The 19219-nt window shown below is 43.5% G+C and overlaps 1 protein-coding gene across 1 annotated transcript in view; it reads right to left on the bottom strand.

Annotated features, from left to right (window-relative positions):
• ELL2 (elongation factor for RNA polymerase II 2) overlaps nt 1-15598 on the bottom strand; it is a 31516-nt gene extending 15918 nt beyond the window's left edge. The window contains exons 1-4 of the mRNA XM_042787983.1: nt 15566-15598; nt 15436-15483; nt 3354-3475; nt 556-716 (exon numbers count right to left, since the gene is read on the bottom strand). Coding sequence (XP_042643917.1) covers nt 556-716; nt 3354-3475; nt 15436-15483; nt 15566-15598 — 364 coding nt within the window. The remainder of the gene's footprint in view (nt 1-555; nt 717-3353; nt 3476-15435; nt 15484-15565) is intronic.
• Nucleotides 15599-19219: the final 3621 nt, after the last annotated feature.

Raw genomic sequence — 19219 nt, 5'->3', positions numbered from 1 at the left:
ACAAACAAACCCAAACAAAAAACCCCAAACCATGGTCTTGTGGTAGCAGTTGCTTACTGATGTCCAAGACATAAAAGTTAATAAAATTGAATCAGCATTAGCAAGTGTGAAAGTGAAGTTTTCCCTATTAAGCTTTTGAGTTTGTATATGAGACTTCCTCAGTAATAATTCTTTTTTTTTTTTTTTTGTGGTTTACAAATTAAGACTAATGGTTTAACACAGTATTTAGGTACTCAAAAGTGCTGTTACAAAAACAAAACATTAGCTACTAAACCAGAGAACCTCAGTGCATGGGGTGGTATAAATGCTCACCTTAATGATCAAAACTTCAACCAGTCAAGCAATATGGGAACAAGGAATGACTGGCAGGCTTTCTGGGGGAAAAATGGTTCATTTCTGAAGGCAGCCACAGAGGATTGTAAATCTGTAATGTGAGCGCAAGCTATCTGCACCTGAATTCTCTGAACACACCACCTTCCCCAAGAATATGCTGAAAAGATGAATTACTGAGTTTAAAAACTTAGACATCTAGTAAAAAATTAAATACCACCATACCTAAAAATGGTCCACCAGGTCTAGTAACCTTTGCACTTCCACTGCGCGACTCCTCTTCTGTCTGGGTCATGTGATCTTTGGACGTCACATAGGAACCAGTTCCACACACCGTAATTTTATTCTGTATAAATCCCAGGCAACAATGTTGCGAGGCTCCAAAACTACAAAAACATTGAAAAAGGTTGAGCCCAACCAAGCACCAGTTCACGTTTAGAAGTACGGTTGTGTCTGGAACTTTAAAAACCTGTCTTAACAGGAAAAGAAAAACGTTTTCCAGTTCTGACAGCTAGCTCGGGCGCAGATATATTTCAAATCGCCTCTGTACGTCCGAATTGTGTCAGTTTTACCCGTCTGCTTAATTGCAGTTTGCTCGTGTGACTGCGCTGGAGAAGCAGGCTCAGGGCAGTGTTGGTGGGTCTGCTGGCGATTGCTGCAACCACCGGTACAGGGACAGCTCGGGCACCGCAACGGTGGGAAGGTTCCGTCCCGGGGAGGCTTTTCTCTGGCTGCCTGGCTCTCAGCTCAGCACACTTCTCCTCTCCTCTCCCCCCCCGAGGTGGCTAGTGGTGGCCCAGGGAGGGCAAGCCCGTCTCCCCCCATCTTCCTCCCAAAGACGCCCACCCTCATCGTCGCCCGCCGTGCACCTTCGGCAGCGCCGAGGAGCGCTTGGGGCCACCCGCCCGGCTGCGTCGAGGACGCGCGTTGGAGGAGGGGGGAGCACTTAGAGCAAAACCCTCCTCGAGGGGAAGGACCCTGAGGTCTCCTCAGCGGCAGCAGGGTGGGCGCTGGGCTTCAGGAGCCCTTTCTGGAGGAGCTGGCCCTCCGTGGTCAGTCTGAACTCCAGTGCCTGCAGCGCGCTGCGCCCTTCGAGCAGCCGCTTCCTTCAGACTGGCCTAACGACCGCTGCCCTTAATGAGCGCGCTGTGCGGCGCCTGCCGCTGTAACAGCTCTGACCAGAGAGAGGACACCAGCCTCAGCTCACCTGAAAACACTTCGGCCACTCTAGAACTCCCCATCCAGCCTCAAAGATAAAAGGTCAAGGATCTCATGACTCAATTTACCACGTCATTTCTGAGAGTCAAAGCTGGACCAAGCTACTGACAAGTATTTCAAGATGATACAGCTACAGTTCTGTCCATAGCCTAGAGCTATGTATTGATTCCTTGCTCCGAAATCACCACATTTACAACAGAAATAAAGGTCCTTCTTGCCATCTAAAACACAGCTTTTACCCTTTGCCCGCTTACTTAAACGTCACTGCTTTTATGCGCTTCACCACAGGAACAGTCGAGCACTGACTGAGACACTGTGTAATCCCCCCCTCCTCGGGCTGGGCATTTTCAAAACCCAAGCCTGTTTTGAAGCTAGACCTGCCTTGAGCACAGAATTAGAGTAGACACCCCGTAAAGGTCCTTTTTGGTTTTATTTTTTTTAAGCGACTCTGCGTGTCACACCACACAAGTTTTGCATCAACTTCGCAGGCACTTTGCACAAACCGAGAGCTGGCTACAAACAACCTCACGAAAGCTAGTCTGAAGTAGATTTTGAAGACGATTAGTAAAACCACATTAAAACCACCTAGGCACGCTATTCGGAATTATTCAGAGCTGAAGCAGCTTAAATTTAATCATACCTAAAAAACACATTTTAATTCAACCGAAGGTATTCCTTCCTAAATAAGGGAGTGCCCTCAGAGATGCTCATGAGAGGCAAGCCAGGAGCGGAGGCAGGACCTCTCATTCTCAGCACACACTCCTGCAGCATGCTTTATACCAGCCCTGGCAGCTGTCTGTCCCCTTTCAGTTACAGTTTAATCAAACAAAAACCCCCAAAACACCACACTGCCCCAGGCTCGCCCAGCTCTGCCACTAAACCATTCGGCATTTTGCCAATCCCATCAGTTAAATGAGCTCACTTGAAAGGTTGCATTGTAGTAGAAGAGACAATGCAAGGGGAGAAAGAGAAGGATGAGGATGCTGAGAGATCTCCTGCTAGGCAAAGAGCTATTAAATCAGCTCATTTGCTTATTGCTCCCAAAACCCACTATCTAGACAAATCTCTGTTCTGAAATTGAGGGCAGAAGCTCTCCTGTGACTGAAAACCTGAGCAGCGCCTTTCGGAGACGCGTCCATGTGCCTGTCTGCTATCAACTTCCCAGATCAATACACAAACTCTGCCTATGATGTCCTAGTTAATCAAATGGGACAAATAGTTATTCAACACCACTGGACTACATCGATACTACGCTGAACATAATATTCCAGAAGCTGAAGCAAACTTGTTGTAAAAGCACAGTATTTTCTTGCCTTTTCGGTAGATGTTAACACGGTTCACTTCGTCTCAAAGGACCAGGACAAGGCACTGCTGCATTACCTTTGGGTTCTGAAGCACCATGGTCATGAAATTATGGATAAGGTCACTGATGTATGTGGTTCTTAAAATAAGATGACTATCCATCACAGCCACCATGCTAGCATGCTGGCAGCCATAGCCATGTTTACATAAGGTTGTAAAATGGATCTGGTCTAGCTTGGATGATGCCAGACTCTAATTGCTTTTAAAAATAGCATGAATAGGTGAGAAAGTACTCAAAAGGTTACTTTAAGAGCGAACCCCAAAAGAATTCTAGGTAAAAGCAAGTATTTATAATTAGCAAGAAATCATGCTGTTGCTGGGAATTAATTTTCTACTGCAGCTCATCACTAGGAGCATGCTTCTGTTAAAGGTTTTTGCTATATGGTCAAAGCCAGAAAATCTACTTAAATTTGCCATGAAAGAAAACATTAAGTACAACTTACCTCGGGTCCATTTGCTGGACACAGTCAACTCTTCCCTGAGGATTCTCTTTGCCAATATTTGACAACTGGAAGTTAAATGTATTCACTTCATTTGGCAGATCAACTTTGGGAATTTTAATAAGCTAAAAGAAAAAAAAAGTTTATGTAAAAACTTTGATCTGCAGTCCTTTGCCTGCAATTAACTAGGACCATAATTTTAAAATGGGAAACTGTATTTCAACAGTTTTAGTACTATTTCAGTCACGTCACTAAAAAAGCTGCTTTGCCAGAATCCTACCTCTGAAAGCAGCGCTGGCCACGTGTCTGTCACAGCAGTAACAGCACTGGAAAAGCTACTGTCACTCAGCCTCTAACTCAGCAAAGCATTTAAGTAGCAAGTCATCCTTTCCAATTTAGTGGAACTAATATGCACATGCTTAACTTTAAATGCAAGCGCCTGAGTATAATCAAACAGACTGAAGCTCAGCTGACAAAACAGACGAGAGAAACTCCCACACACTGCATCGGACACTGCCCCAGCATTGTGATTTATTTGGTCTTAAATGAAGCACACATGGGAGCCGGCTCCAAGAAGGGGGCTAAAAAAAAAAAAAAGGCAAAACAACCCAAAACAAAACAAAACCAAACCAAACCAGCAACACACAAAACTACAAGAGTAAAACTTCTTAAACTATAAAAGATTAATTTAAATTCCAACAGGTGCTAAAAGCATTTTTCTTTTAATCAGCTCTAGATGCAATAATTTGCATAAATGTGAAATGTAAATAGTTTTTTGTAAGCCTAGTAGGATCTAACAAAATTTGATTCCTTGGCTGAACTAATCACTTAGTACAGAGTGTGCTGCATTCTGCTGGAGCTTAAAAATGTAAATATGAGAAATCATTAAAATGTTTATTGGCATAAGCATATTTTTCATGTGCTGCTATACAAAACAATAGTGAAGCACAAAAAACCTACTGCCATCCAACTACTTATTCTGAGCATAAAATTAGCTTGCAGCAAATCTAAACAGCTATTATTCTCAAATTTGCTTGAATTTTTAATGGAATATTGAATACAACTGACAAAGAAAGACAAGTTCAGTAGTCTCTTAGAAATCTTTCTCTCAGTATTTTGCTTGTGAGATTGCCCGGTCTTCATAAACGTCAACATCATTTGCACAGAGTGCTACTATAAAACCATTCCCTTACCATTTATATTTTAATTGTCAGTACTGGCAGAGTTTACCAACAGCCTGGGACAGTGACTGGACATGAAGGAGGAAGACAAGTCACCTGAACACCATATTCTTTTACTTAAGCTTAAAGTACTAGTACACTTAAAAGATCAATCTGTGCACCCTGTGTAAAAATGGAAATAAATTGGTTAAGTTGCCAAAGACATCATCTTGGATTTTATAGGTATCTTTACCTTCTAATGATTATAAAAGTTACCATTATAATGGTAACTTTTATTATTTTATATAATAAGTTACCATAATGATTATAAGAGTAACCATCAACCTAAGATGACCACAGAGGCCTAAATGACACTAAAATTCATCTACATTCTATAAAATTAACTATGACTGATTGAATGTTTCAGCATACCGGTTTTAATATTAACACAGCAGGTGAGTATGTATGAATTTGACAATTTGAACTTAACCCACTGTACAAGAGCTAATGTTTTTTGGTCTGATATACTTTTTTAAAAGCCAATAAATATATACTCTGATTGACCTAAGGCTGGCCCTCAATAAATACAGGTGAGCAGAGAAAAGCAGGCAACTGTTGCTGTGTATGCTTGGACTTCATTCTCAAAGCTGATTTTGAGCAAATCTTTATTTCCATTGATCAGCCTAAAGAATGTATGTGCATGAAATCGCCTTAAACATTAGGAATTTCTGTACCTTAATATGCATATTTAAAATTCTGGAAGAATTGCCATAGCAGTTGCCAGGGTGTATGGCAAGCCACAGAGTGGCTCGAAGCGTTCTGACACAGTAACTTTGCAGAGAGAAGCCAGTCATGGAGCACACTTACAAGCACATTGTTGCTGTTCCACTAGCTTCAGCAAGGTCTTTTTTCTTCCAAATATTGAAAAACACACTGATAAAATACGGAGGAAACCAAATCTGTCATCTTACAGGCAGATGCCCAAGAACCTTATTGCAGACTCAAATGGGAACACTGAATGTTTTAAAGCTTCCCCCCAAGACATACAAACTTTGTGAGAAAGACACCAAAGGTCATGAGGGAACCAGCTACTTCAACCACCGTGACAGGTTTCTTTTTTTGCTTTTTGTAAAACTTGTTGTATTTATTATTCCATTAAATATTCAAGCAAATTTCAGAATAGCAGCTTTTTAGGTTTACTGCAAGCTAATTTTACGCTCAGAATAAGTACTGATGGCAGTAGTTTTTTTGTGCTTTTCTCATCCAAAGAAACAACTGTGTTACTTTCCTGAAGGCTGCTGAGAAGCCAGGCAGCAGTGGGAAGGGCAGTGAGGACTGCATGTGCTGGGTGGGATATACAGGGGAGCTCGCACTCTTTGCATGAGCAAAGAAAAGGCCTAGAAATTTACTTTCTTCCTCAAATGTTTAGGATATATTTTTCCACAAACATCAGAAGAACAAGACGACCATTACTCAGGCATTCATTAATTTGGATGAACAGAATGCAGGAATGGTGGGGGAATATTTCTCTGCTAGAAGATTTCAAAAGTGGTAGTGCACCTAAACTGAGAATAAAAAGCTAACTCTCTCATCCTCAGTTCCAAAGTTTTAGTACGTAATCTGTAATGCAGCAGACAACCTTTTCATTTTTGTGAACTTTTTTGGGGATCCATTCAGAATATCCACAGAGCCAAAAGCTTTGTCCCTCAAACAAACAAATTTAGTGAAGTCTGTCATAATTCAGATAACCCAGTGTATTAAACTTGGGATAAGCTCTGAGTGAAAAAAAAAAAAAAAAAATGACATTTTAAGTTATATAAAATGCAATTAAATCAGATAAGCCTATTTCCCATTTTATGGTTCAAAAGTGAAAGCCCAAACATTTATGAAACGGAATGTACAATAATTATTGAATCTGTGGGTAACACAAAGCTGGCAGGCACAAAAATGCATGCGTTAAAATTCATATCAGTCTTCAAAAACTGGAACGGAGGTCTAAAACCAGGTGTACAGTACCCTCCAAAGGGGCTGTGCAAGGTACCTCATTTGGAGTAAGAGCCCAACACGGGGAAGCAGCCGTATGGAAAACGATCTGCAGGTTACAGTCGAACGCCCAGCCGCCGCAGGCGCACAGCATCACGCTTTTGGGGGGGCTGGGGTGCACCAACGTGACCACAGCACCAAGGGACAGCAGGCTGAACTGCAGGGCGATGGCGTGAGACTCGGCTTTCCGGCTCGACAGAGGTTTCCACCACCTTTCCCCCCCCCCACCCCGTCACACACCAGTGCCCCAGAGAAGCACGGTGCTTCAGCAGCCAGCTCGGCACCGCAGACCCCAGCCCCCACGCACTGTCCTCCAAACACCACCCACCAGCTCCCTGCTTCTTTGCAAAGACAACCTCATCCCCTGATAAATCAAGTAAAAACTTATCTTAGAGTCACGCTTTTAAAGCCTGGGGTTCTTGCTAGGCAATATGCAGCCTAGTAAGTATTCCTAAAATATTAACACATTTTCAGCAACCTAGAGAAAACAATACTTGAACCACATAAACTTGCTAACAACAAGTAGGTTTGCAAAAACTACTGTCACCTCAAACCCTTAAGACAAAGTTTTACTGCTGTTGACATATTTGCCATTTCTTTCTGTATCTTGCAAGACAAAATAACACTAAGTAGTTTATGGACTCAGCAACTTCTGCAAATAAGCCCCTTCTTTTAAATAAGCAGTCCTATTTTTACATTGTAAATTTATATTATATAGTTCTGAAAACTTCCAATAGGCAGTTCAAAGATTTTCAGCTTAATCAGAATTAAGATACTCAGCTTGAGATAAGCACAGTGGTATAAAGTTTGGTTTTCTTATTCGAGTGATACTTGCAGAAGAAGGTCAAAGAGCCATTATTAAGAAAGTACTCATTGCAATGACATTAATCCATAATAGAAAATAAACTTTTGTTTGCATCAGGAAGCAGCGCAGCAAGCCCACTGTCAGCACATTTGTTTTGGAAAAGCTGTTTTTGATTTGTATTCAACCTTCCACAGATAAAGAGCATCCTGGCTGGTACACAGTGTGCAATGCATTGAAAAGGAATTTGCTATATTCTCTCACAGCCAAGAGGGAAATTTCTGAGCAGCAACCCCCCATCATTATTTATAGCCGATCTACACTCTTCTTCCAGAAACAGCGAAGTCCTTCATACAATCCTTCACCACATCTACCATATCCTCACCAGCAGAAAACTGAATGGGGCAGTGAAAGGAGAGGAGAAAGCCCTGTAGAGAAGCTGTCTGTTTGCATACCTTATCCAGAGAGCCACCCCGGTGTCCAGACAAGGCAGAGGAGGTGTAGATGAACACAGCTCACAACAATGTCTTCCCCTGGCTTAGGCACCATCCTAACGCATTCTTCCCTTCACATTGCCCATCTTCAAACACGTTAACTGGCCTGAGTTGGCAAGTCCACTGCCTACACCCTCCCCAGAATATCTACTGTCACATTTTCCTCCTCACACGCCCAGACACACTGATCCTTGCACGTACTTCTTTCCCCATCTATGTGAGAAGCCTGTCACGTGAAATACTCTTTCCACCACCAGAAGATGGATCCACACAGGCGGCTGTGCTAAACCCTGCCCCGGCTCCCCCGTACACCCCACCCACCACACGCAGCCCCCACTGCCCTTCCACCGCCGCCCGGCCGCTCGGCAGCTTTCAGGCAAGTGACCCAGATTCAGCCAACACCCAGCTCGGGTCTTAATACCCGTCTTACCTGCTACCTTCTAGCTAAGCCCACAATAGATCAACACTCAAAGAACATCAGTGATCTGGTTCGTAAGATAACTTAACACAGATAAATTGTGATGGACAGGGATTTACAAAGCAGTAAATAATGCCTACTCATGCATAAGAGTCTCAGCATCCCTGCAGTGCTATCAGTACCACCCACATGTGCTTCTCCTGCACGGACGGGAAACAGTATCAGGAGAATGCAGGCACCAAAGGAAAAAAACAAAACAAAACAAAAAAAAAAAACCAAAACAAAAAACACCAAAACAAAACAAAAAAACAAAACAAACAAACAAAAAAAAAAAACAACAAGAAACCCCACCAAGGTAAGATGCACTTAAGGCACAGACAGGTGAACACTCAGCAGTTTTCCCTACCAGGTTTGACCAAATTTTCTGCTGTGTAGCAGCCAGCTGTTTGTTACAAACCCTTCTCTTCTACATTTCCTCCATGCTTTGCTTCACAGCTGGCTTCTCAAACTGCTTTATCATCTGTACCATTGATGCCTTCCTTTCCCGATTAAGAAAAAATGTTTATAAAAATCCCATCTTTACACTGATAAACAGACTTTGTCAAAGGTGACATATGAGAAAGGTAGTGTCAGAAGCCACTGCAGAAGACATGCTTCCCAGTTTTGTAAATCAAGTAATCGCTTGTTTAGACTAAAGAATTTGCATTATTTTAACAGAATTGTGAAGGAAATCTTCTTACCATTAAGGTCAAATGCATCTCTCTAGGCTAATGGAAATGTGGAAAGCCTATTTTCTAGATCCATGCTGAAAAGACAAGAGTGGCTGAACAGATCATTCTTAATTGATGACAGCTGCAGGGAATTTGCTCTTTCTGCCTCTGTTCTAAACTTCCATAAAGAAAACCATTTCATCCATGTTTGCATACAATTCAAAGACAAATTTAATCAACCCCCAAAATCTTGCCTCACTGGCAGATTTCTCAACCGAGTTATGTAGTAGATGATAGGGTAAGGGACCTCCAGCTTTCAAATGCCTGAATTTCCAGCACTGATGTGACTCTTTAGGACACACATATTAGGAGAGACTTTAACAACACAGTTTAATAGGACAAGGTGTGCTCTTAAAACACAGTGAAGCCAACCTGGTGGCTGCCAGCAGGAAGCCTGACTCCACAAACAAGTTCCTGCTGCTTTTGCTGGTCTGGCCAGGGCATTTGACTGTGCCAGTCCCACACAGATGTAGAAAGCTAGCCTTGCAGAAAACCACAGAATATTAAAAAAAAAAAAAAAAAGAAAATTTTTCTTCTAGAACATCCTCACGAACAACATCACTGCAGCAAATGTACAGTGATGGCATTCACAGAATGGTCCTACTTTCCTAGAGCATCACTAGCTAAAACACAAACCAACAACTGCTTTGCTGCAGTTAGATTTAGCACCAAAGGGCAGAGAGAGGTGTTGATAAGTATAGCAGTGTACAGGACAGTAAGGACACCAAACCTACTTATAGATACACAGTGATGAAGATGCAAGCTTGGATATGCTGAAGGAAATCCCAGGAAGGAAGGACTGAGCTGGTACAGTGTCCTCTTGAATATATATATATATATATATATATATATATATATAAAAGGCCTTAGCACAGGATACTGAAATAAAAGTGGAAGAAGAGACATTCTATAGAGGCTAAGTCAAAATTTTTATGCTTTTGAAATTTGAGACTTCAGGATAAAATGGTAAATTTCCTTTACTGCAAGATGTTTGGAAACAAAACAATGCAGAGAACATTTCTAAATCCTCTCAAATGAAAATAAGCTTCCACTTTTAACTGACCAAAAAAAAAAAAAAAAAAACAAACAACCAAAAAAACCCCAAACAGTCAAGACTTTCAAGACTTAAAACAAACTCAGATGAACTCAGGCAAAGCTCTGATCAAGTGCCTGTGCGACCTGGGGAAAGCCAGGCAGATGAGGGTATCAACAGAAGCATGCTCCGTGGCACACAGGGGTGCCCTGTTTCTGCCTTTCGCCCCTTCGCAGGGGCAGTTTTCCCAGCACAACCCATGGCTGCAGACTCTTACACATGCTCCAGCACACTGGTCTGACACGCACATGGAACAGCGTGCTGTGCCTCGACCCGGCCCCGCCGGCCAGGCTGGAGCACTTCAGAACGAGCGTTGAATGCTCTGCAGCCTATTTTAAAATGTCATTTTAAATTCTACATCCTCAAATTGGCTCGCAATTTCTTATCTAATGGATTTAGTAATAGGGAATAACCACTAGAACAACTCAGACCCTTGACTTTAATCCCTTCCTCTTGGTAATTGATTTCCGGATCTATCATTACCGTCTTTTGGTCTCACAGATCACCCTCATTGGCTCTTTAACGTAAGAACAGTTTTCATAACTTTCTCCTAGAGCTCCTGTGCAGACTCAGTCCAATTTCTCTGGCTCATAGCTTTTTGTCACTTCTGTTCTCTGCTTTTCCATCATTCCCACTGATACCATGCGCTGTTACAGTACCCTCAATTCACGCCAGATGTATTTTGCTCTCCAAGCCTGACTCACATAATCTCTTCCCATTCTGAACACATCTGCCCACTCTCTCCTCTTGTGCTTCCACAGCACAGCATCACGAGCACTGTATTTTTAGGTGCCTCCGCTCAAGAGATGTATTCAAGTCCTCTGTCTCCTTTGTCTCTTCTAAGAATCAGTCCAGCTTTACCATCTCAGCAGTGGTTTTCCCCCAAAGCCTTACTTTTAAGGATAAGATTTGGTAGCTCACAAGCCTCAGCTGGAATCTGCTTCCTGCCCTGTGCAGGTAGGTATCCACACCAGCACCCAACTCATGCCATAAGCCTCAACAACAGGTTTAAAAGGATTTAAAAATTCACAGTTGCAGGGCCCTCCAAGTTAGGCTTTTGAGAGACATTTCCAATTAATCCATTTCCTGAACTGAAGTTTACTCACAGTTTCTCTAGAGCAACACTTTATTTGCCAAGAGGCAAACCCTTGCTACTGGGGAAAAGCACTGCTCTGCTCAGTAGGCACATTCTGCTATGTTTCATGTAACTTCCCCTTTTACAAATTCCAAGAGGGACATTTTTTGCCATAGTATCATCTGGATCTTTGCTACAGTGGCTTCTGCCCAGGTAAGCCTGATCCCAAGCTTAAAACTTTGCTCCTTTGTCTGTGTTAATGCAGACATCCAGCCTGTACCTTCAAGGAGACAAGTGTGCTCCAGAAACCCACTCAACAGCTTGAAACTTCAAAAAACTGCGTTTAAACACGAGAAAAATCTCGGCACTCATTTAATTTTAATACTAGTCGCCTTTTGGCAAAATGCTTTTTCCTTCAAGTACTAAACCTCCTCTTCTTCCTTCATTAGATCTAATCTGCAGAACATAAGTGGCTAATGTCCCTTTCAAAAAGGAAATTAAGATGCATTTCTACAGAAATAATGTGATTACATGTGGCTGCCTTGCAAAAAAAAAATAAATATTTTACTACATAAAAACCATTTCAAATGTATACATTTTACTGGTTATGCTGACCTGTAGACAAATAGATAGCCATGAGAGAAGACTTCCTTTGAGGTTCAGTCTTCTCACCATCTCCTTTTTTTTTTTCTTTTAAGAACTTAGTACTTGCTCCCACGAATCCATGCGGTTCACCTCCATGCACCAATCCACTCACGTGAACCCGAGTGCTGGGCACCACGCTGGTTTCATTGCCACCCAGCAGGAATTTGTCACCAACCTGCTGCAGAAAAACTCCTCGCTTGAGGGGGGGGTGGGCCGCGACCGCTGTCCCCGACACCCCCACTGCTGCACCATCCTCCGGCGTGGGGACCAGAGGTTTGCAGGGGGACAGAGAAGCCAGGCAGGCAACAACCACCCCTAAACTGAGGCCAGAGGATTCAGGGTTCTGCTAAATTCCCCCGGCCAGGAAAGAGGTTTTGTGCTCGCTGCGGGAGGGCAAGATGGCAGCAGTGGGACGATGTCGCCGGCTGCGGGCACGGTCCACGCTTCGCCGTTTGTCTCTCTAATAAGAAATGCATTCGAAGGACACAGATGAGAAAATTAAAAATACGGGAGGGAAGCCATACCAGGGAAAGTGCGGTTGCTTGAAACACTGTCGCTACAGAAGTACACCCGATTATAAACACTTCCCCCCCCGTTTAAACATATTGCTACCGCATTACAAGGCAATAGCCAATATTCACACTGGTCAGGGTAATTGTATCTAGCACAGCATAGCCGCTACATTCTCCAGGCTACCTAGGTGTACTCCAAAACGTTTAATTACAAGGTATTTCTTGAAAATTAATCTGTATCACTGCAGTGATCCATTCCTTGCAGTCCCCGGGGGTCCGCCAGCTATCCCAGCCACCAGCAGAACTCATCGTCCAGACTGTCTGGGAGTTAGGTGTTCCAGGATGAAAAGTTCTCGCTCTCAGAGGCCAACTTGCGCTCTGGTGCAAAAGTTTGTTTTAACACTCACAGATATTTTATTAATTCACAAATCACAGAGTTCTTAGATGTGTTTTGTGCAAACTGTTCCAGCACAGTTTCAGTGGTTCTTGTACCGAGAAACATGTAGAGGCCAATTATGCATCAAGCACAGATGATTTATGATCATACTGAATGCAAACCATCTTACTGCATCACTGGATTTGCCAGTGTGCCTTCTGAGACCACCTATATACTCCCAACATTTTTCAGATCCCTTCAGAGCAACTCTACCGTACAACAGAAAAAAAAAAAAAAAGCTTGCTTTTTTTTTTTTTTGGCAAAGCAACTGCAGAACCCCTTTGACACCAATCTTAGCTTCTTGTTAAACATATAGATGAAAAACCTCCTCTTTTAGTGTAAGGCTCCTTTTCTCAATTCCCACATCTAACAAAACTGTAAACCACCTCAAGCCAGAAAGTTCCTTTTACTTCTCCAGTCCAGCCCTCCCCATCATCCATAGAGGACTGGAACTAGAATGTGTGTAACTAGAGATGGATTTTTTTCTTAATTACCTTTTTTTTCATGCTAATATTTTATCCTCAGCTGGCAGTTAGATAGTTGCCTGGATTACAGAGGAAGTACTTTCAAGAGACAAATAAAATCATTATTTGTTTTCTCAGCATTTAAGGAAACATCTTGCTCTTGTAGGTAACCTGCAATGCCTTGGCGCTGACAAACGCATCTTGAGTACTCTTCACTCCAGAGACCTCCGACTGGAAACCAGTCCAGAAGAAGGAAGACCTTTCAAAAAGCCAGGTCAGTCCTCTGCCATGCAATTTGTGTAGTCTGGAAATACTCAGAACATGGCTGCACAATATACAGAAATAATAAGCTAACCATTTCCCTCCCACTGTATGTACAGTAGCAAAAGTTCTATTTTAACCTACCATCTGCCTTAATGACCTTAAATTTTTCTCCCTGTTGCAGAGACTGAGGATCTAGGAATCACATGCAATAAATTCCTTAGTTTGCTTTTCCTTCATTATGGACCAATTTGAGAAACACCGTAAGAGATTACTGCTTCTGCAGCAAGCAACAAAGATCCCTGCAGATGTTTCCATCTCATAGAGCATGGGAGCAGAGTTTCATAATGAAAAAGCACATATCTGGATTAACTTTTTTCATTAGAAAGAAGGGTGACACCATTGTAAGTTAGCATTTGGTTCTTCAGCAGTCTTGTGATCCCAAGATTTTGACCACTTTTGATAAAACCACCAGAATATTTACATCTGAGAAAGAGTATCCCCCAGGCTAGTAACATCTCAAATCTCACACAATACTGCTTTAAGGGTGCTACTAGAGAACATGGGAAAAAGCAGCACATCAACTTTTGCAGAGGAAGAGAGGGTACGGGGTAGACAAAGCGTGCTGGTGATTCTTCTTTCACAGCGTACTACTTGCAGAACTTCACGCTAACAGTTAGGTTAATTATTTACACTCCAAGAGCTTATTTTGAACTTGGCTCCTGCTCCATCCCGCAGCGCTCATGCGCCTGCTGCCATGGCCAGTGGGTCAGGAAGCTGGTCAGCAGGGCTGGCCAGTCTGTTTTACTGGGTTATGTCCCAGCCAAATTAGCAAATACGACTTCCCTCTTGATGGCAGCACAAATTCACATTGGTCTCTGCTCTCAGCCATCCTCTCCTCATGGAGTGATTTTGGCTGACTCTATTAACTAAGATGGTTATTCATTCTAGCAAGGAAATTCTTTTGCCAGTAAAGTTTAAATATTTGCCAGTATAGTTTAAATTGCGAATAAGATATAATGAGAAAGGATTTTCTTACAAGTGCTGTGTTAAGAGACTTTACTGCACAAGTGGCTTTGTCATAGATATGATTCCCCCTTCAGCCAAGCTGACACTGGACCAGGACTGTAGCTTCACACCTGTGGGCAGGAGTACCTCCTGACACCAGCATAACCCATCCTTCCTCCATCCCTTCCCAGCTATCTCTACACAAGCACCACACAGATGCATGGAAAACTGGATCAGTTAATGGATCTGAATCAAGGCTAACAGCATAAAAGGCACAATCCATACCTCAGTCTTTTAAAATGAGTCTTTAGGCATTCCTTAAAGTTTAACTATTAAACCCAAAATCTTAAATCATTCTATTTAGACATCATAGCCTGTATTTAAATTTACCTTCAACTTTACTTCTCCAATTTACACCACTGACTGATTGTTTAACAGGACCTGTGGCCTTTAGGAGGCCACATTTCCTCATATTTTCCTTCAACAGGCTTGAAATGTTCCATTTCATTAGAGTTTCAGAAAAGAGTCATGAACCATCAGTAGTCTATGATATACAAAACCCCACCCCTCAAAACTGCAGTTCTGCTTCACACCTTGAAACCAACCACTTGAAGTCCATTTTAAAATACTAAATTTCCACTGCTCAGCTGATGACTTACAAGTTATTCCCATTGCCTTCAAATGTAGGCTGAGAGGTGACAAAAGCAAGATAAAAGATAAGGATACCTGAAAGATGGTTCTCTTCTACTTTCAGCTACAACTCTTAAGTAAATATACAATGAAACATACCTGGCATTAAGCAGATCTTGATGTCTGTGGGATTTTTTTTTTTTTTTTTTAATGTGCAAATGGTTAATCTGCTCTGCATCTATTTGCCAATATAACAAGCATACAAAATGCTCACCGCTTGGGATCCTTGAAACTGAATCAAAGGCCAAGAACGAACGTGATTCTACGAAAGAAAGAAAATAAACAGAATGTCAGTGAAATGCCAAACCCCCGTGCTTCGGCAGAAGCTATTTTGCTGTACCCACAGCGAACTGCAGGGCTCCTTGTGCCTGTGCCATGGCGCAGACCCCACCAGGCAGCAGCGGCCAGGGCTTCTCACAGCACCCAGGCTTTCCATCGCCCTGCGCCGAGCAGACCCGGCGCTGGTGCTTTATCGTGCTCAGCAAGGACACCCAGGTGCCACGGGGCGTCCAAGAAAATGTTGAAAGCTGTACAACGGTATTTGCTGGCACGGAAAGGAAAAACAACCCCTCCTCTGACCAAAGCACCACTGGATGTGGTAGTGCAAAACAGTGCTTCCCCCCCTCCCAAACCCTGCCCTGCTGTCCCAGTTGCTTACAGATTAGGCTTGGCTTTGTTTCTGAAGAGACTATTCAGTTACACCATTTTTACATATACCTGAGCTCTCAGTATCAGCTGGAGTTGCATGACTAACACGCACAACCTGCTTACTCAAAAGGTCTTGATAATGATGGCTTTCCTCGTTAGGACAACGCTCAGGCCCCCGTTGCTCCCCACTGTCACAGATGACCTGCTCTTTGCCCAGACCCCCATGCAAGCACCAGTACTGCCAGCAGCACTTGCAGTGCTGGAAACCAAGCCTCCCACCACACCACCTTTCGTGCTACTCCCAGCAGCGCAGACAGCCCACCTGTCCTCAGGGAGGCAGGGAACAGCACGCCTCTCCTGCTCTTACACTCTTCAGCTAATTAACCTCAGCTAGCACATGTCTTAAAGATGAAAAGAGATTCAGTACAGTCAAACTGGCTCCAAAAAAACTTCTGAGCTCCCCCAAACAATCCTCACCTCTTCAGCTACATACCTGCCAAGAGAAATACGCAATATGGCCAAAAATAATAAAAGCCACCTGCACCTTGTCTCTATAATTTCACAGCACCAAGTGCAGCCTGTTCCTGACCTGCAAGAGTGGAAGTGTCCTGCACTGCTTCTGTGCTGACACTGCAGTCCATGAAGACTTGCAAATGTTAAGGGGAGAAAAAGAAAAAAAGAAAAAAAAAAAATAATCAAGGAGCCTGCTAGTTGGGAAACTACTTTTGTCTGTCACAAGCTGTCTTCTGGTCAGATCTGCTCCTTGACACAGCTCAAACAGCAACCCCACCAGTACCAGCAGGAGCCCACTGATAAGACTATCCCATTTTAGCAGCAATGCTGACTTTGCTCAGCTTTACTGAATCCTGAAATTACACTGCTGGACACAAAAAACATAGGGCAGCTATGCTGACAAGCTCAATTTGCCAGGCTTTGTCCACAGGGTGTTACAGGGAGTTTGCCAACCCACTGCAAACACTTATACTAAAGAACTTGCACCCAAGGATGAAATCCTCATGAATACAGGCTTTATTCCAACATAAGCAAATGCTAATGGACTTAAAATTTAGGTACCATTCAGGAGCATTCAGGACTTGGCATTGCTGGAAAGGCAAGTTAGATCCAACCCCTGTCCTCTCCTCCCTCCAGCCACAGGTTCCTCCTGCTTCCCTTGCACTTGTCTCACCCTTTTGCAATAAAATCCATCCCACTCATCCAGCAGAACACTCCCCAGGCTGAGCTGGGCAATGAGTTGATGCTGCTCACAGGTGAGCCTCACCGGTGCTCCACACTGCCTGTGAGCATCAGCCCACACTGCAGAAATAATACCACTGGAGAGCTGGAGTTCCCACACGAATTGGCAGTGAGGTCTTTAAAAATGACTACAGCTTGTTTTTCCACAATCAGAGGCTTAAGCCTTACAACCTTAAGCCCTGAAATGGTTTGCTGCAAATTTGTCTGCTCCACAAACCTTACGACTTAAAGCTAGGAAGTTTTAGAAGTCAGCCAAGTTTGAGATTACTAATATATGTGCTGGTTAAGCAGACAGGTAAAAGTAAACTAATTTAAAAAGTGTCATAGGTCACATATGCAAAGTCTGGCGCAGAGTTATGAATCCCAACCCTTATCCAAGGTTTTCCAGAAGGAAGCTTAATGCTCCACACAGAAAATAACATCTGAAGGCAATTCACAAAACACTGAGCCAAACAGGTGATGCAGTGACTGGGTAGGATCACGCAGCTACCATCACCTTCTTACAGCAGCTCACAGAATTTGACACAGGCTGGTTTTTGAGATGGAGAAACTGTGCAGGTGTAACCAGCCACCTCCCCCTGCTTCAGTGAGAGGAAATGTCATTAAAAAAAAAAAAAAAAAAAAAATCAATCTGAATTTAGCAGGGCATCAAGCAGAAAGGTCTCGCCTACCTGCTGGCAGGTGGTCTAGAGCAACAGGCTGCTGCAGCAGGGAGCAGGGCAGGGGACCCTGGCCCCCCAGACAAACCTTCTGTCACCCCCCACGTCCAACAAGCTGACTGCTCTGAACAACTACCACAAAGACCTTGGGCTGCAGCACAGATGCAGGAAGCGCTTCTCCAAATCCCCCTTCCCTGGGATCACCCAGTTTTCCTGCATTTCTTTTCTCACAGCAGAGAGCATGAAGTTTTAGAGAAGTGGCTCTCTGCAGGAGACCGGGACTCCCACCACATTCCCATGCCCGTTCCCCCCATACTTCCCTACCAACCACCCTCATTAGAAGTGTTAAGAGCGTGTATCCCTCATTAGCCCTGTTCTGCATCCATTTACACACTTTCTGTCCACAAATTAGCCTAGTGCCTGTGCAAACTCCCTGACGCTGCCTGGCCCCAGCCTCCTGTGACAGCAAGGTGCAGAACTCCACCATCCAACTGGTGAACAGAGACATTTGCTGGTTCTATCAGCTGCTGCCTCACTCCAGTATTGCAAGACACTGCGGTATCAGTTCTACCACCACATCACCACTGATTTCCCCAAGCTGCAGCCCTACATCCTTCACTCCCCAGTGTAGAGCCCGTCTCTGCAGTCCCTCCTTGCAAGGCAGATGCTACAGCTGGAGAGAGTAAGCAGAGGACAGCTCTCCTCCCTCACAAGCCAGGATTGCGTGGGGGGAGCTCAAAACATGGGTGCCCAAAAGCTTTACACAGCATGAACAGGACCCTCTCCACTACCCTTAACACCCTCTCAGGCAGTGCCTGGCTCTTTGGTAGCTTTTCTGGCTGATGCACGCTGAACAAATGATCTCTGAGGCCTAGAAACAGTGAAAACCCTATGATCCCACACCTGGGGCATAAACTCCAGAGTCCTACCTAGCTAATCCAAGGAAGTGATCCTGAAAGAACGGTTAGCACCTGAAAAAGCTGGAGCAAGGTGCACATCACCTCACTAAGGAGCAGGAATAATCTGGCATCAACCTAGCTGAAAAAACAAGCTACAGAGAGCTCCAGGCACACTTCAGTTAAGTAATTACTCTTTATTTGCATCTGAAGATGTTATTTAAGATAAGGATTAAGTTCCCCTACACAGGACTGGGTAAAAAAGAAAAAAAAAAAATAGCTAGAGGAGCAGTGGCAGACAGGTCTTAAATTGCTAATCTGGGGGACAGAAACTCAAGAGCTAGCAACTTTCTTCTCCAGGTCCACTATTTTGCTTAGTCTTTGGGCAGGGACTGAGTCTGCTTGTAAGACTCGAGATCCGCACACACGCTGCACACTGCAAATAACTCAGATATTTATAAAGCACCATCCTTGTGCATAAAGCTAATTATCTAGTGGGTTTTCAGGCACATTGACTCAGAGTGAGCAGAAGATGCCCTTC

The sequence above is a fragment of the Tyto alba genome, unplaced genomic scaffold, assembly GCF_018691265.1.
Source record: "Tyto alba isolate M040663 unplaced genomic scaffold, T.alba_DEE_v4.0 Super-Scaffold_13, whole genome shotgun sequence".
Taxonomy (NCBI): domain Eukaryota; kingdom Metazoa; phylum Chordata; class Aves; order Strigiformes; family Tytonidae; genus Tyto; species Tyto alba.
This window is presented reverse-complemented; position numbering and strand designations above follow the sequence as displayed.